Source organism: Suncus etruscus, chromosome 4 (genome assembly GCF_024139225.1).
Source record: "Suncus etruscus isolate mSunEtr1 chromosome 4, mSunEtr1.pri.cur, whole genome shotgun sequence".
Lineage (NCBI taxonomy): Eukaryota > Metazoa > Chordata > Mammalia > Eulipotyphla > Soricidae > Suncus > Suncus etruscus.
The window spans coordinates 15,532,277-15,550,689 of NC_064851.1; the positions used below are offsets into that span (position 1 = coordinate 15,532,277).

General features: G+C 37.2%; 1 protein-coding gene across 1 annotated transcript in view; it reads right to left on the reverse strand.

Annotated features, from left to right (window-relative positions):
- Positions 1-6,861: 6,861 nt before the first annotated feature.
- The window catches only part of LOC126006966 (C-type lectin domain family 6 member A-like), a 77,098-nt gene continuing 65,546 nt past the window's right edge, over positions 6,862-18,413 (reverse strand). Inside the window, exons 6-9 of the mRNA XM_049772501.1 lie at positions 17,424-17,522; positions 13,617-13,768; positions 11,835-11,950; positions 6,862-7,006 (exon numbers count right to left, since the gene is read on the reverse strand). Of these exons, the coding sequence (XP_049628458.1) occupies positions 6,862-7,006; positions 11,835-11,950; positions 13,617-13,768; positions 17,424-17,522 (512 nt within the window). The remainder of the gene's footprint in view (positions 7,007-11,834; positions 11,951-13,616; positions 13,769-17,423; positions 17,523-18,413) is intronic.

The window sequence follows — 18,413 nt, forward strand, 5'->3', positions numbered from 1 at the left end:
TTAAAATAATGGTTATTAATTAAATGAAAACTCAGACAGAAGCTAAAAAATCACACATGTATTTTCAAGATTTCATTGTAATACCAGGGAGAACAGGCTCTGAAACATCATTCACAAGAGTTTTATTTTCCTTAGTAATGAAGAGTTCAATAAGAAAAGGTTTGAGAGTAACCTAAGGAGCTGGAAGATGAGTATAGATGTCTGTCCAAGCCATATCAATAAAGAACCAATTCTGAGTCTTGGTTTGTAACTTAATCACCTATTCTTCATATTTGATTTTTCTGTCCTCTGAATTCTGAAGTCTTATGGGATATCTCACCTGCTGCTTCACAGGTTCCAAGTAGCTCATAGAGAGTAGCATGGACAGAATAACTCAAGGAGGGAGGTGTGTTAGTGCTTGCAGAAACTTCCTACCAGAACCATCTACCTGAAGGACCAAGATAGGACCTGGGTAAGGAGTAAGCAACCAGTGAGACACCCATCGGACAGATGAAGCTAATTGGACATGATAAGCTCATTGGTCTGATCAATCAAGACTACTCTTCTTTTAAAAATCTTATCATATCAAACTCTAGGTATGCCATTCCTTGGGCTGATATCACCAGGACATTTTTGGAGTATGGACACCCTCCCTCCACCTTCTTGTATTTCCTAAAGACCTGACAGTTGAAAATAAACCCCACAAAGTATCAGTAATAATATGGCTTTGAATTCCTGGACCACACATTTGAGTCCACAAGACAACTTTTTTTTATTTAATATTGGCACTCCCAGACGAACACACCAATTTAGATGCCAATGTGTAGCTAATATCACTTTAATGTTCAGAAACAAATGAAATAACAGACTTGCCAGCTAGCAACAAGAGCTTACTAAACCTTCTGACAATGACTTAATGACCTACCTCATGGAGAATAATTTTCAAAACTTTGCTTTTCACTATAATTCTTCTTTTCTTTCTTATTTTTTCTTTATATTCTTTTAAAAATATTTTTTCTCAGTTACCTGGAAAAATGCATTATAATAAACTATGACAACTATGTGATACATGCTCTTTAAATAAAGTAAATTTTAAAAAATGGAGAGACAGCTCAATGGACTGAGACAAACTAGGTGTATTTGTATGCTGAAGACCCTGGTTCAAGCCCTACCTACATACACACAAACACACAAAACTTGTTGTCCCATTAGAACCATCAGGGGTGACCTCTGAGAACAGATCCAGGAATAGCCCTCACTGGAAGTAATGTCAAAGCCAAAAAAATAAAATAAAATACATTTTAAAAATAATAAAAACTATGACCCAATGACTCAACTGCAGAGCAGAGTAGTGCCTTTCTTGGGTGCTCTTGTCTTGTACCTCTGGACTCAACTGTCCCTTTATTAACAAACCTTAAAGCATCTCCAGCCTGTAGGTCTCTTCTATCAAGTTCTTTATCAATGACACAAGACATAGCTATAAACAAGAAAGATGAAAAGTAACAGTAAATCTAAATGACTGTTTAAAACATCAAAACTGGGGCAGGGTACCAAATTAAAACAAAGAAAGACCCTGTGATCAAATAGTCATTTAGATTTAGCATCACTTCTTCCTGAACAACTTTGTAATTTCACAATGATGCAATAGATTTTTTTTTTGGTTTTGGGGTCACACCTGGTGATGCTCAGGGGTTACTCCTGGCTATGCACTCAGAAACCACTCCTGGCTCAGGGGACCATATGGGACACCGGGGGATAGAACTGCCATCTATCCTAGGCTAGCACAGGCAAGACAGATAACTTACTACTTGCACCACTGCTCCGTCCTCCTTTTTTTGTTGTGCAATAGATTTTTTAAAATAAAATAAAATAAAATATGGGCCAGAGAGATTGTACAGCAGGTAAGGCAGTTGCTTTGCATAAAGCCAACCCAGAGTGGGTTTTCATCCCATATAGTCCCTTGAGCTCCAACAGGAGTGATTCCTGTGTGCAGAGCCAGAATCACTGCTGAGTGTGCTCCCCAAATCTCCTGTGTGAATGATCTCTCTCATATGCGGGATATAAAGAAACATAATGCTAGAATAATGAAAACTCAAAGAAAATATGAAAACTGGTGTTCAATAGGAAACATGCCACTTGTGAGGGCTGGGGGACAGGGCAGAGAGGATGTAGCTGAACACTTGGAGGGAACATATGTATTGTGTAAATAACACCGAGCACATACCCTGCTTTTTCTAATTCCCTACATTGGTTTCCTTAATCCACTTAACACAGAGCACACACATTTTTTTTTGATCCCTTAAACACACAGAGCTCACATCCTACTTTCCCCTAATCTGATTGGCTGAGGCACATTATAATTATTCCATTCCCGTATAACTAAAAATGACTACAATCAAGTTAGTTATTTCTCCCTGAAGTGGCTCCTGGATGAATTTTTGTAAACCCTCTGTTTGCCCAGGATCCTATCTTACCAGCAACATTTATAGAGGGAAGAGTGTCTACTGTGGAGATCTATCAAAATGAGATGGTGTTGTCTGAAGCCCTATCAGCAGCAGTGCCATGAAGCACAGCGCAAAAATACAAAGCATGTCTTATAGAAGCAGACTAGTGGATGGGAAATAAATAGTGCTGTAGGTGGCATAGTGGAGAGAAATAGACACTGGTGAAGGGATTGGTATTGAAACAGTATATGCCAGAAATCCAATCATGAATAACTTTGTAATTTCATGGTGACTAATTTTTTTTGATGCAATCTGTACCAAGAAAATAAAATCCCCATGAGAATGCTAAGTGGAGAAGGATCCTAGGGACAATAGTAGAGGTTGATGTCAGTGTGCTGATGGGTGTGGCAAAGGTAACACTGCATGTCTAAAACTGTCATCATAATGCTATTATAAGTCATGATATCACCATAAATCCAAAGTAATTTTAATTAAATTAAAATCTTTATTCCTTATGGAATTAAATAAGGAAGTGGAGCTTCTAGGTAATAAGATTCTTCATATATTTATTCTTAGATGAGTAAGTGTATGTAATATGCACCTGATATGTTTGGGAATCATTGTTTAAATTTTATAAAGATCTATTGGCATGAAGGGTAAATACCAGAAATGCATTGTCATAATCTATATATCCACATGGGAATAAGTGACACCAAAATTATTGCCTACAGTGCCTAGCATCCTGACATGAAATGACAAGTATCTGGGCAAGACATTCCTTGAAATTGTTGCTAAACCTGTAGCCATCTGACACCCTATAAAGGCTTGATATCGTGCTTGTTGAGACTATAATGTCAGAAGAAAACTGGCTCCCACATTTGTGTGAACTGTTCCTATCCTTTTATCATTTGACATTAAAACTTGCAAGCTTGGAAAAGGCTACATGCAATAGATGAATTTCTAGTCTATGCAGAATAAAGCAGCTCTGGTCCTGGTCACTGTGACTTATCAAATTTAATATTGGTAAGGTGCTTGTGGAGAATCCAGAAGTTGAATTAAGATGATAAAAATCGGGCTCAGAGAGATAGCACAGCGGCGTTTGCCTTGCAAGCAGCCGATCCAGGACCAAAGGTGGTTGGTTCGAATCCCGGTGTCCCATATGGTCCCCCGTGCCTGCCAGGAGCTATTTCTGAGCAGACAGCCAGGAGTAGCCCCTGAGCATCGCCGGGTGTGGCCCAAAAACAAACAAACAAACAAACAAACAAAAAAGATGATAAAACTCCTTTAGAAAAAATTATAACTATGGACACTGGGTAAAAACTAGATCATTCCTCCTTGACAAATAACTAGTATGCTTTAAAAATAATTGTTGGACTACTATAGAGTCATAGGGGAGACAGGATACTTGGCTGGAGAAGACCATTATAAAATGTGTCAGCTGATTCATCAAGGCAGAACTGTAAGTAAATTGGGCATAAAAATTGATTTCTCAGGGAGGTGATTCATATGCCCATGAGTTTCTTCTAACCACAATGACATATCTTCTACAGCCTCCCCAATTTTCTAGGGAGTTTCCTATGACTAATTTTTTCAGAAGGAGAAAAAAAATGAGAGTAGAGTTGAATGTCTACTTAATTTTTACAACAGCATGTAAACTGTTTCATTTTAGCTCTGCTCAGAGGATCCCTGAAGAACAGAAAGAAAAAAAAAAGATAATCCTCCCTTTGGGAGAAACTTCAAACAGTAATTTGATGATTCACTTTGCCTAAAAGAAAAAATTGGCTTTAGGGGCCATAGCTTTGGAGGTCAAGAGAGCATATTTGCCTGCACAAAGATTCAAGCTCAAAACCAATACTACATGAAGTAGTCCCCAATGGAGACCTTCATCTCCATTGGGCCCAAGTTGTATACAATGCAAGGCCTGAGCACTGAACCATTGGGCCAACCCCCAGAACTTTCTGAGAAATGCTTGAGAAGTCTTCAAAAAAAGAAAGTCAATGAGATAATGAGGTTGGCTAGATGGTCAGAATCTTGGAAGAATCAAGACTGGAAAGTTGATCTCTAAGAAATTTGAGGAAGAGGTCTGAGACTATATCTCTAAGAGTCCAAGAACACTAGTTATTCATAGCAGTCTTCCCCACTGAACAGAAGACTAATTCATTAAATACATAAATTAATTTACCTTTTCATTATAATGCTGCTGATCATCATAAATTTATATTAATAGTATTAGTTTGGTATAAACTGGAATAAATGCAACATTAAGCTTTAAACAGTACACACCTCCTACATTTTTAAACAGAGGTTAGACCTTTTTTTCCTAATTAATTTAAGCTCACCAAAAATATGTAATATTATAGAATAGAGATGCTATTTCTTAAATAAATTTACATAAGAAGTTTCAAAGTGGTAGTAAAAATTACCTATTCTTTTTCTGACTTAAAATATTTGTTTTTTAATTTAATTTTATTTCCTTTATTGAAACCATTGTGATATAAAAAGTCCCATTCCACCCCTTTACCCCCAAGCCTACCAGTATAACAGGACCATTTTAACTTTAGATTGTTAAAGTTTGGGTTTCTTGATATCATTGTTCCTGACTTTGGCTTGGATATTTAGTTCTGTCCTTTTCAACACCACCAATGCACCTGAGACTACTTGACTCCTGGTCCCCATCCTTTCATATTTCTTTTTTACCTCCTCCACTCAGTTTCTTTTTTTTCCTTTTAATTTTATTTTATTGACACCATTGTGATTTACAAGGTCCTTCATAGTTAGGTTTCAGACATACAATGACTCAGGATCAATTTCACCACCAATGTCAACCTCCCTCTACCAATGTTCCCCAAGTGCATCCCATGTTCCATACCACCCTTCCCTGTCCCCCAGCCTGCCAGTATAGTAGCTCTAAAGAACTGAGATACTGTATGAGAATTAAACTTAACCAAACTTTTTTTATTTTCTTACAGTCCTTTGGTGGATGGAAGTTCAGACTTTTAGTGCAGAGGAATTTTGAGTAACCTCCCTTCTTGGTTCACATATTTTATATATGTACAAAATCCTGCTATGATAAACCAGCTACAAGATAGACCTCAGTGATTTTTTTCAGATTTTGATATTCCATTAGGTAATTCCCATTATTTTTACATGAGGTTTGTTCTAAGTGACCATCCAGCAAAAATCATTCTTCTAGACTTCTGAGATTGGATTATTGCTTTCACTTTCTCTCTTGTTTTACTGCCTTGGGTCCAAATCAACTGCCATACTTTTGTAAGAGCACTCAAATAATTCAATCAAGAATTGCCTGTGATGGTACATTGAGGCCTCCTGCCAATATCTAATAAAAAAAAGTTGCTGATCATTTTGGAAATTAGATGTTCATATAATAGTATAAGCTTTTCAGATACGGCAGTCTTCATCACCACATTGAAGAAATGGTGTTTCTTTTTCACGCTAATGGCATTTTGATCATGGAAGGCCATAGTTTCCCAATGCTTTCTTTTCATAAATTTTTCTAGGAGGAAGACAGAGATGTTTGTGTCAAGTCTAGTGGTGCTGAAAGCTATTCCTGGCTCAATGCTTGGGGAATCACCCCCAGTAGTGAATTTATTTTTTGAAGTTTGTTGTTTATTTATAATTATAGCCCCCACCCTCTAGCAGCAGCCCCACTGCCAGCCACTAAGTCCTACAAAAATAAAGCCAGGCTTTGACAGTGACTTTATTGACACCAACAAAAACCTTCATGTTATGGGAAAGGGCTTCAGTACCAAAATGCTTAAGTGGAGCATGATGCCTCATTGGCAATGGATGCATTCTCAGCTCCAGGTCTGACCCAGTCAGTCATTCATACAGCAAGTCTACCCCTTTCCCATCACCTCATTGAACAAAACATGGACTATGTACAACTAAGAATGGGAACATGGCCAGTTTACTGTACCCAAAACAGAAGACTGGTTCAATTTCAAGTGATTGGGATGTTCCAGGTAGAACCAGGGTTCTGCCAGAATCCTATACCGAGTGGCCCAGCCAGGGCTAGCAGGATAAAGAGGAAGGATAGAGACACTAGAATAGTGCCAATCTACACTCGATTCCTATGGAACAGGCACCAAGTGTTTGCATGTGCCAGAGATGGAGCCAGGTTGGTCATATGTAAGGCAAGTGTCTTAAGTTCTGAATTCTCTCTCTGGACTCTAAAAGTCTTCTAAGAGAAAAAAAAAATAATACTATCTCTGGGTCAAAAAATGTTTTGGAAAGAAGCAGAAAGATATGAAGGAAAAAGCAAATTTATGAAGAAATCCTTCTATCATTAGTGGGCAAACAGAAATGAAAAGAAATGACGAATGGGAAAATGATACCTGAATATGCCTATGAACTTCTATGCTAAGAATGACACACAAATCATAAAAGGAAATCATTATACCAATACATAAAGTTTTTTTCATAAGTAAAGTTTATTCATCTCACATATTGAATACAGATTGTTGAAACAGAAAACATCATTCCAGCCCCATCCTTCATCTTTCCAGAAAACTATTGAACCACACTCTTCGCCAGAAAAATTAGGCTCATTTTTGTGCCAAAACCTAAAATAAAACATAGAATAAGAATAGTTCTTCAATAAATTCATAGTGATTGATTAGAAAATCTAGACTAGGGGTCCCCAAACTATGGCTTGTGGGTCACATGGGGCCCATCAAGGATATTTATCCCACCCACGGGGTGTTTTTCCCACTGTTGCCTGTCCTGCTTAGTAGTCGACTAGTCCCAGGCCCCATGTGCATGTATGGAATGTGCACTGCACTCTCTGACTCCCCTCCTTCTCTCTGTCTCTTGACTCCTCTCAGTCTTAGGCAGGGCTCCTCAAACTAAGGCCTGCCCATAATTCCCATGTATTTTTTTAACTTTTATTTATTTTTTAAATATCTTTATTTAAACACCCTGTTTACAAACATGATTGTAGTTAGGTTTCAGTCATACAAAGAATACCCTCCTTCACCAATACAGCATTCCCATCACCAATGTTTCATCTCCCCCACCCCTGCCTGCATGGTTCCGATTTAAATAATGATAAGTTTGTTAACTTTACTTGTTATTCATTTTTAATATGGTGTTTGTTCATAGGCTCATATAGCAATGTGGCAGGCTACAAAATTAACAGACAAAAATCAATGGCTTTTTTTATACACCAATAATAACAGAGAAGAAATGGATATTAAGGAAACAACACCATTCACATTAGCACCACACAAACTCAAATATCTTAGAGTCAACTTGACTACAGATGTGAAGGACCAATACAAAGAAAACTATAAAACTCTGCTCCAAGAAATAAGAGAGGACATACTGAAATGGAAGCACATACCCTGCTCATGCATTGGCAGGATTAACATCATCAAAATGGCAATACTTCTCAAAGCAGTGTACAGATTTAATGCAATCCCTCTAAAGATACCCTTGTCATTCTTCAAATAAGTGGTTCAAATACTGTTGAAATTTATTTGGAACAATAAACAACTCAAATAGTTAAAGCAGGGCCCGGAGAGATAGCACAGCGGTGTTTGCCTTGCAAGCAGCCGATCCAGGACCTAAGGTTGTTGGTTCGAATCCCGGTGTCCCATATGGTCCCCCGTGCCTGCCAGGAGCTATTTCTGAGCAGACAGCCAGGAGTAACCCCTGAGCACCGCCGGGTGTGGCCCAAAAACCAAAAAAAAAAAAAAAAAAAATAGTTAAAGCAATCATTAGGAAAAACAATATGGGAGGCATAACTTTCCCCAACTTTAAACTGTATTACAAAGCAATAGTTCTCAAAACAGCATGGTAGGGACCAGAGAGGTGGTGCTAGATGTAAGGTGTCTGCCTTGCAAGTGCTAGCCAATGAAGGACCGTGATTCGATCCCCCAGCATCCTATATGGTCCCCCCTAGCCAGGGGCAATTTTTGAGTGCCTAGCCAGGAGTAACCCCTGAGCATCAAATGGGTGTGGCCCAAAAAAACAAAAAAACAAACAAAAAAACAAACAAACAAAACAGCATGGTATTGGAATAAAAACAGACTCTCAGATCAGTGAAATAGGCTCAAATACTCAGATAATGTTCCCCAGACATACAATCACCTTATTTTTTATAAAGGAGAAAGAAATCCTAAATGGAGCAAAGAAAGCCTCTTCAACAAGTGGTCTTGGCACAAGTGGTCTTGGCACAACTGGCTAGCCACTTGCAAAAAACTGAAATTAGACCCCCAGCTAACATCATGTATGAAGGTAAAATCCAAATGAATTAAATACCTTGATATCAGACCTGATACCATAAGGTATATAGAACAACATGTAGGTAAAACACTCCATGACATTGAGACTAAAGGCATCTTCAAGGAGGAAATGGCACTCTCCAAACAAGTGAAAGCAGAGATTAACAGATGGGAATATATTAAGCTGAGAAGCTTTTGCACTTCAAAGAACATAATGCCCAGATACAAGAGCCACCCACTGAGTGGGAGAAACTATTCACTCAAAACCCATCAGACAAGGGGCTAATATCCAAAATATACAAGGCACTGACAGAAATTTACAAGAAAAAAACATCTAATCCCATCAAGAAATGGGGAGAAGAAATGGACAGACAACTTAATAAAGAAAAATACAAAGGGCCAAAAGTCACATGAAAAAATGCTCCACATCACTAATCATCAGGGAGATGCAAATCAAAACAACTCTGAGATACCATTTTACCCCACAGAGATTAGCACACATCACAAAGAATGAGAACAAGCAGTGTTGACGGGGATGCGGAGAGAAAGGAACTCTCATTCATTGCTGGTGGGAATGCCGTTTAGTCCAACCTTTATGAAAAATGATATGAAGATTCCTCCAAAAACTGGAAATTGAGCTTCCATACAATTCAGCTATACCACTCCTAGGAATATACCCTAGGAACACAAAAATACAATACAAAAATTCCTTCCTTACACCTATATTCATTGCAGCACTATTTACTATAGCAAGACTTTGGAAACAAGCAAGATGCCCCTCAACAGATGAATGGCTAAAGAAACTATGATACATATACACAATGGAATATTATGCAGCCGTCAGAAGAGATGAAGTCATGAAATTTTCCTATACATGGATGTACATGCAATCTATTATGCTGAGTGAAATAAGTCAGAAAGAAAGACGCAGAATGGTCTCACTCATCTATGGGTTTTAAGAAAAATGGAAGACATTTCTGCAATAATTTTTAAAGACAAAAGAGAGGAGGGCTGGAAGTTCCAGCTCACCTCATGAAGCTCACCACAAAGAGTGATGAGCTTAGTTAGAGAAATAACTACACTGAGAACTATCCTAACAATGAGAATGTATGAGAGAAATAGAAAGCCTGTGTAGAGTACAGGCAGGGGTGGGGTGGGGAGGAGGAAGAATTGGGACATTGGTGATGGGAATGCTGCACTGGTGATGGGGGGGGGGGTGTTCTTTACATGACAGAAACCCAACCACAATCATGTTTGTAATCAATGTGTTTAAATAAAAAAATTAAAAAAAATACTAGAGAAAAAGAAATTAACATTGGTGGTGGAAAGGTTGCACTGGTGAAGGGGGTTATATTTTTTAGGACTAAAACCCAGCTACAAAAATGTTTGTAATCGGGCCCGGAGAGATAGCACAGCGGCGTTTGCCTTGCAAGCAGCTGATCCAGGACCAAAGGTGGTTGGTTTGAATCCTGGTGTCCCATATGGTCCCCCGTGCCTGCCAGGAGCTATTTCTGAGCAGACAGCAGGAGTAACCCCTGAGCACTGCCAGGTGTGATCCAAAAAACCAAAAAAAAAAAATGTTTGTAATCTGGTGCTTAAATAAATATATTAATAAATGGATTAATTAATAAATTAAATCACTGTGAAAAAATATTGTGTTTGTTCCTGTTTTTTTTTAACTTCTAAGTAAGATCTGTGCAATATACACGTCTACACAGGAATTTGTTCATAGTATTTTTAAACTTTAGTCTGGCCCTCCAACGTTCTGAGAGACAGGCTACTTTTACCACTTCATAAGTCTCTCTCTCTATTCTCTTTGGGTTTACCTTCAATACAAGTGTCAGAAAGTATCAGAAAGGCTATGTCTAGACATAAAAAATTATCCTGCCTCCAAAGAATATAATGTGTCCTAGGAAAGTAGAAGTTCAGAGACTGTTTAGTTATCAGTCTTAAGGAGCTAATTTAAAATCCTAGGAATTACTGTGCCTATGCAGGGGGAAAAAGAAAAAAAAGGAAAAAAAGCACAAAATAAACATTTTTCCACATATATATTTATTGATTGTTTTTTTGACATCCTTATTTTGGTGTAGATATTGAAGTTGATATCTCCTTTTTATTTTATATTATTTTATCTTATCTTTCTCTTTCTTTTTGCACTCCAGCATGATTTGAATTCAGAACCGAGACTTTTGTGTGGTGCCTCTCTTTATTGCTGTAGGGCTCACTGGATATTTAATTTGACATTTATTTTTGTATTGTTATGGTGTTTCAATTACCTTTTTCATGTCCTCTCTCAAACTGAGGCTGATCCACTAGAAGGACTCCACCCATTTCCGGCATTTTTTAAATTTTTTTCTTAATCTTTACCCCATTCTACTGCTTTTCTTTCCCTCAAACAAAACCACATAACTCGATTTATCTAGCTTAGCCTCTCAAATAGAGGGAGAAACAAGGGAGGGCACCAGGACCAAACAGACGTATGATCACTGATAGTAAGCTAGACAAAGAGGGGACCACCTACTCTAGCAGCCCGGGGGGGTGATGATGGGGGATATGGGTTGCAGAAAGGGAACGGGGAAGGGGGAGGACAAATTTGGTGGTGGGTATTCCCCTGATTCAATGTTAATATGTACCTAAAATACTAATGTGAAAGATATGTACGTCACTATGATCAAAATAAAAATTTAAAAAATATCCTAGGAATTTTTTATATCTATAAGTATAAGGAATTGTTTTATCTATAGGTATCATAATTATAATTAGACACCCCAAGGTAGCTTTCAATGTAGTCTGTGAATCAAAAAGTTATTAAAATAATGTTAAAATCAGAAATCAATGAAATTATTATACAAGTATTCCATTAGAGTCAACTATTGTTCTCATGCAGATAAGTTAAACATTATCAATTGAAGAACATTTTAAATATCTATATGTGTTTAGTGGCAGCAAAATATAATGACTAAGAGCTCATGCTCTAATGAGTTTGTTAAACATAAACCTTGGGGAAATTATTCAATTTTTCATTACAAAACATGGAGTTCTGAAAAAAAAACCAAACCTTTTAGCCGTGTATTAACATATGCATTACTAGCTCCTGTTAATAAGATTTTTCTACAATTTTTATGTACACAAGCCCTATGATTTATTCATCCAAGTCAGTCCTCACCTGAAATTTTCCTGGTAAGGAGTCTTGTCAATCCATTGCCAATTATCATTTCCTTGGGGATCTGAGAGCCCCAGAAAATATTCATATGTTTCATTCAGATGCTTGACAATAAAATCCTGCATAAAGAGAAAAAATAAAGTTAAAATGAAGAATGTATATAACACGGGGGCCAGAGTGATAGTGCAACGTTAGGGCATTTGCCTTACAAGCGGCTGACCCAGGACAGACCTGGGTTCGATCCCCGCCATCAGTCCCCCAAGACAGGAGTGATTTCTAAGCACATAGTCAGAAACAAACCCTGAGTGTCACTGGGTGTGGCCCCAAAACAAAAATAGAATGTATACAATGCAATAATTTCCAGATTGAAGAAAACAAGGAATCTTTAAATTTCTAGCAAGGAAAAATAAAACTAAGGTGTGGAAACTAGTTTCACAATGATTCATTGGAGAGAGATTAAGTTAAATAGCAAACCTGAAGAAATTAATACAATCAAATAAATTTGCACAGAATCCAAATAAAGTGACACTGTTAAACATAAATTCTTCAGCTAAAGAATACATTTTGGAGATGTTTGCATCTGCTGAGTCATACCTTATAACAAATACATGTAAATGTAGACATATATAAAGTCAAAAATCTCATTGAGGCTCACTCAATTAAAATCTTTTCTTTTGGGTGTCCTCTTATATGACTGAAACACAACCACAATCAGGTTAGTAACCAAGGTGTTTAAAATAAAAAATATAAAAAAAAACCTTTTCTTTTGAGAATGAGACCTTTATGTCTAATATATTGACATAGTGGTCCATAAATGGAATACAAAATAATAGTATTCAGTCTTAAAAATAAAGATAATTGGGGCCAGAGAGATAGTATGAAGGTAGGATGCTTGCCTTGCATGCAGAAGGACAATGGTTTGAGTCCCGGCATCCCATATGGTCCCATGAGCCTGCCAGTAGCGATTCCTGAGTGTAGAGCCAGGAGTAACCCCTGAGCACTGCCGGGTGTCACCCAAAAAACAAAATAAAATAAGATAAATATAATTGGGGACAAGGAGATAGCATAAAGGGGTGGGTGGAGCACATGTGTTGTATGCTTGAGGATTTGAATTTGGTAACTGGCACCACATGACTTTCACCCCTTCCAGCACCACCAGGTATAGCCCGGGTAACCCCCAGCACTACTTCCATGTTAACACTGTAAGGCAAAGTATCTCCAAGGGCTACTACATAGATGAACTTAAAAAGAAAAAAAAATAAACAACAAAAGCCTATAGATGAACTTCAAAGCTGTCATGTTAAGTGAAATCATGCAGCTGTATCAAGACAATACAATTCCATTCACAAGAGATAACTACAGTAGTCAAACTCAAAAAAGCAGAAATAGGGGATTTCTCCTATTTCTTCAGGGGCTATTGAGCAAGAAAACCACAGTTTAATGGTCATATATGAGGAGCTGTGGAGGTATTTTTGCAGTGAGAATATAAACACAACCTAATTGTATACTGAAGAAGCAGGTAAGGTGGTAGATTTTATATTGCATTACTTTTACAATTACGGCTTTTTTATTTTGGGTATTCTTTTAATGATGGGGGTTAGGAGTGACACTTGCTCCAGGAGGCCTTAATTTCCAGCTTGGTACTCCATGGTTCCTCTTGGTGGTGCCCGAAGTGCAGTATCAAACCAAGAATCAAACCCAGGTTTCCTGCATGCAAGCTTAAGATCTAACTCTAAGAGTCATCTGTTCTGCTCAATTTAAAGCTTAAATGAAGTAACACAGTACCTGTTCCTTTTTCGTATTGATCACCATGAGATGAGCCCCCATTCCAACACATATCTGCTCACTCTTAGCCCAAAAATTAAATTCCTCAGAAATGAAGTAGCAACTGGAACCAAATGATTTCCAGTTAGTCGGACAACATCCCCAGGTCTTTCCTGCATTGCGCAAAAGGGAGTAGAAGATGAGGCTATTTTTATTAAAGAGGCATAATATAATATATATAGCTTTATATATATAAACTTTATATATTTTATATATTAGTTATACATTTATATTTTATAAAATACTTATATAAATATATTTGTATTTAGTTATATAAATGTTATATATATTTACATATAAATATAACTTTATATATAAAGTTCCAAGTTTCTCTTATCTTCTAAAAAGGGTTTCTTAATATGCATTTAAGGTTGCATAAATTATATATATTATATAATTTGTGGGTCCACAGAAATTTATTTATTTATTTAGGTGGTGGTATTTTTTGGGCATGTGTCTTTGGGGGAAGGAGGGCAGAATGTTAGAGGGTTGGTAGGGCAGGAGATTGAGATCATAAGCAGGTCTCATTCAAGCCAGGCCACATTTTTTTACCATGCATTCCTATCCCTGATCCATTGTATTGGTTTTAAATCAGTGTTTATAGCAGTCAGCCTTCTGTATTTCTTAAGGTTCATTTGAAAAGTTGCTCTGGATTTGTTGGCAAAAGAGATACTTTCAAAGTTTTTGTTATTCCTCAAATCTCTTATACATTAGCTACATTAAACTCTGTCTTCACAGATGAACATAAGTGAGATTCTAATAATCTTGGTTTTTAAATGGGATGTTTTTAAAATGGGATGTTAACTATTCACAGTGTGGCTAGAAAAATTAGAATTAGACCTCTTTAGAATCCTAGTTCTGCCATTGGGTTTGCCCTTGGACAAATTATATAACTTACTTGATCCTCAGTTATCTCATCTTTTAAAAGGCAATCATACAATAAAACAATGTAACAATTGCCAAAAATTCATTACACTTAATAACATTATCAGTATAAAGCTACCAAATTCTACAAAAAATATGACACTTTAAAATGTGTATCATATAGAATAAAGCTCATAAATGTTGCTATTATTAATTATACCCAGCATCACATGCTTAAAATTTTAAACAAAGATCATTTTCTGTCCTTTCCCCACAAAAGCAACAGCTAGCCACTTTCCTAGGATTAAAAACATCATCTTTCACATGAATAAATCTTCTGATAGTTTTTTTTACTGATAGTTTTAATACATATATTATTCCGGTTTGAACTTTGTTATGTGACCAACCCAGGTTTGATCTTCAGCATCCCACATATCTATCCCTTATGATACATCAAGTCCACTAGGAATAATTCCTGAGTGCAGAGCTGGGTGGGAGTAAACCCTAAGCACCACATGTGCTGAGAGTGTCTCAAAAACAAAAACAAAAACAAAAAAAATAGGCTCAATACAATCCTGTTGGTGAAGCAGTATCTGAACGTCTCAGCATTCTGATTAGATAAAGGGAAACAAGTTGGATAGATACAGTGGCTTATCTCAAAATGAATATTTTTGTCTTTAGATTTTTTTCCTTTAAACTATAATAAGAGTTTTAGAGCCTTTATTACAATGGTTCACTTTGAGGTTAGAGAGTGAACCTAGTAGGTAAGGCACTTAGCTTTGCATGCACCCTACTTGGATTCAGTTCCCAACACTGCATATGGTCTCTTGAACACTGTCATGGTGATCCCTGAGCACAGAGCCAGGAGTAAGACTGACTAAATCCAGATTGATCCCCAAATTAACCAAAAAAGGGAAAACAAAAAATGGAGCCATTGCTGTTATAATATTATTTTAACACACACATATAGGCTTTTGCATCACTCCAAGGTGTGCTTGAGGGTTACACTCGGCTCTGTTTGAGGTTCCTTCTAGTGGTGCCAGGGGAATTGTGTAGTGCTGGGATGTGACCCAGAATTTCACATATGCAAGGCAAATGCTCTACCACTGAACCATAGCCTGACTCCTGTACGAATTTTTCTTTTTAATTATTGCATTTATAATTGTGCAAAATAATACTATGTTATATAAGCTTATATGGAACTTGAACACATTGAATTGAACAGCATGATTCACCAGTATATTCGATTGAACATATGTAAGGAGCACATTTGCTGGTTGTGGTGTCACTTTAACTATTCTCCATCTTGGTTTCATTTATTTTAGAGCACTCAGAAACCAAAGGCTGGGGTGCCCTTTGCTACTGGTTGGAAAAGAATGTTCTTTCTAGAGAAATGGTTTTTGTTTTTTTCTGAGAAAGCAATGGAAATGTTACCTGAATGATGTAAATATGTACCAATGACATACCAGTTCAAAAATAAATATATAAAGAAAGAAAATTTTTATTTTGAAGTGAGTGCCTCTAAATCATGAGAAAAAGAATATCTTTATAGATCTGTCTTCATTCCACAGAAGAGCCAGTTCCACAACTACTTAGAAAACCATCTAAATCCCAACTACAGTCATATTTGTAATCACAGTGTTTAAATAAAGATATTATTTTAAAAAGAATAAAACTAGATAAAGTTCATCCTCACCTCCCTACCCCATGAACCATATTCATGCTGAATACCAAAAAAAAAAAAAAAGAGGAAGAGGGAAATCTAAATAGTTTATAGAAATGCAATAAAACCATATACCTATCTTTTTTTTCTGAATTTCTCCACAAACAAAGACAAATTATTTTTGAAGTAGCAAGAGTCTGACAAGTATCTGGACTTATGTTCTTGAAAGATAAAGGCCATAAATCCCTTGCACTTAAATTTGCTTGTTTGATTGGTTTTGGGTTACACTCCCCCCAAAAAAAGGATTATCATCGTTTCTCTTACTAAAGGGTACCCTGCCCAATACATCTATCACCAGTCTTCTTCCTCTGAGAATCCAACAAAAATCAAGTTAAATTTTCTTAATTTTCATTCATTTATCTTGGTATTGTTTGTTTTCAATGCTTAGAACTCACTTCTCTCCCTGCGCTCATAAATCACTCAGGGGATCATTATGGGATGCCAGGGATCAAACCCCTGTCTGCTGAGTACAAAACAAATGCCCTCTCCACTATACTATCTTTCCAGAACCAGCACTTTGTTTGGGTTTTTTTTTCTTTTGACTTTTTTCCTTTTTTCTTTTGTTTTTGTACCATACCCCAGCGGCTACTTCCAGCTCAGAACTTAGCAGCCAGCCACTCTGGTGGTACTGGAGGTACCATGCAGGTAGGGCATTGAACCAGGGGAGTCCTGCTTGCAAAGCATGTGCTGAGTCCGTAGTTATCTCTCCAATCCCTCTTAGCCATTTTCACTACTCCTAGTGAGAGAGAGACAACCATCCTGAATGCAATGATTCCCACTCTCCACATAGGAAGTTACCAAGACTACCCCCTAGAGAGCAAGCTGCCTCAATGCAATCAGGTTTCAAGATCCAGATCCAACTTAATGAGTGATAAAACTTACTTACAGTTGGGGTGTTATGCACTGGGAACATTCAATAATGAAAAAGACCATTTTATTCATTTAAAAGTAAGTGAAGACAATGTGAATTATAAAGGGCTAGGTATCATTTCCTGGGTTGACGGGAACCAATGGCCGTGGTGTATACTGGGAGGAAATTAATGAGAGCAAATTTGAAGAACAGTTTTGAGTACAAGTTTAAAAGTTCTGATGAAATATAAATGGTTAGTACTATCTTACAGATGTCACACAGAGTCTATTTACATAATGAATGAATCTCTCTCTCAATCAGTATATCTTACCTGTTTCAATGGTCTCCTCACTGAAGCAGGTTAGACTGGAATGTGTATGTAGTTGAGAGAGCCTCTTGTTAGTTTTCCCATATGTAAATTCGTAAAACACTACAAAGGAAGAAGGGTTAGTGTTCATCATCTTTTTTTCTCACTAGAGGATCTCCTGCTCAACCCATCTGTGCCAGCTGACTTACCACCAACCATCACCACTATCTTCTTCCTCTGAGAATCCAGCAAAGCTTAAGCTAAATTTTGTTAATTTTCTTATTTCTCTTAGTATTTTTGTTTGTCTGCTTGTTTTTAATAAACTGAATTTTTTATTTGCTCTTACCCCTTCAACTCTCACCTTCTTTTGTTTTTTTTTTGTTTTTTTTTTGGTTTTTGGGCCACACCCGGTAACGCTCAGGGGTTACTCCTGGCTATGTGCTCAGAAGTTGCTCCTGGCTTGGGGGACCATATGGGACACCGGGGGATCGAACCGCGGTCCGCCCAAGGCTAGCGCAGGCAAGGCAGGCACCTTACCTTTAGCGCCACCGCCCGGCCCCAACTCTCATCTTCTGTTCTCAGGCAACAGTTTCATCTGTTTTCTACATCAATTAAGTATAAATACTGAGAATTGTGCTAGTAACAAAGTAATCAATAGGTACTTATCTCCTTAATTTTAATAATCATGAAGAAAAACGTAGTTTAGATATTCTCTAAAAGTTATAATGATGGTTAGGTTTGTTTTCTTTTTTTGTTTTGTTTTAGTGAGAGTGGGTTATAAATCTGGCAGTGTTCAGAAATTATTTCTAGTGGTGCTTGTGGAATCATATGAGATGTTGGGGATCAAAATTAGGTCAGTTGCAAACAAGGCAAAAATCCTACCCACTGTACTATAGCTCTGGCCCTTCAAATCCTGGTTAAGAAATATCTATATGTTTGTGTGTGTGTGTGTGTATATACATATATACACACAAAATATATATAAACATGGGATGAATAGCAAACAATGGGAAT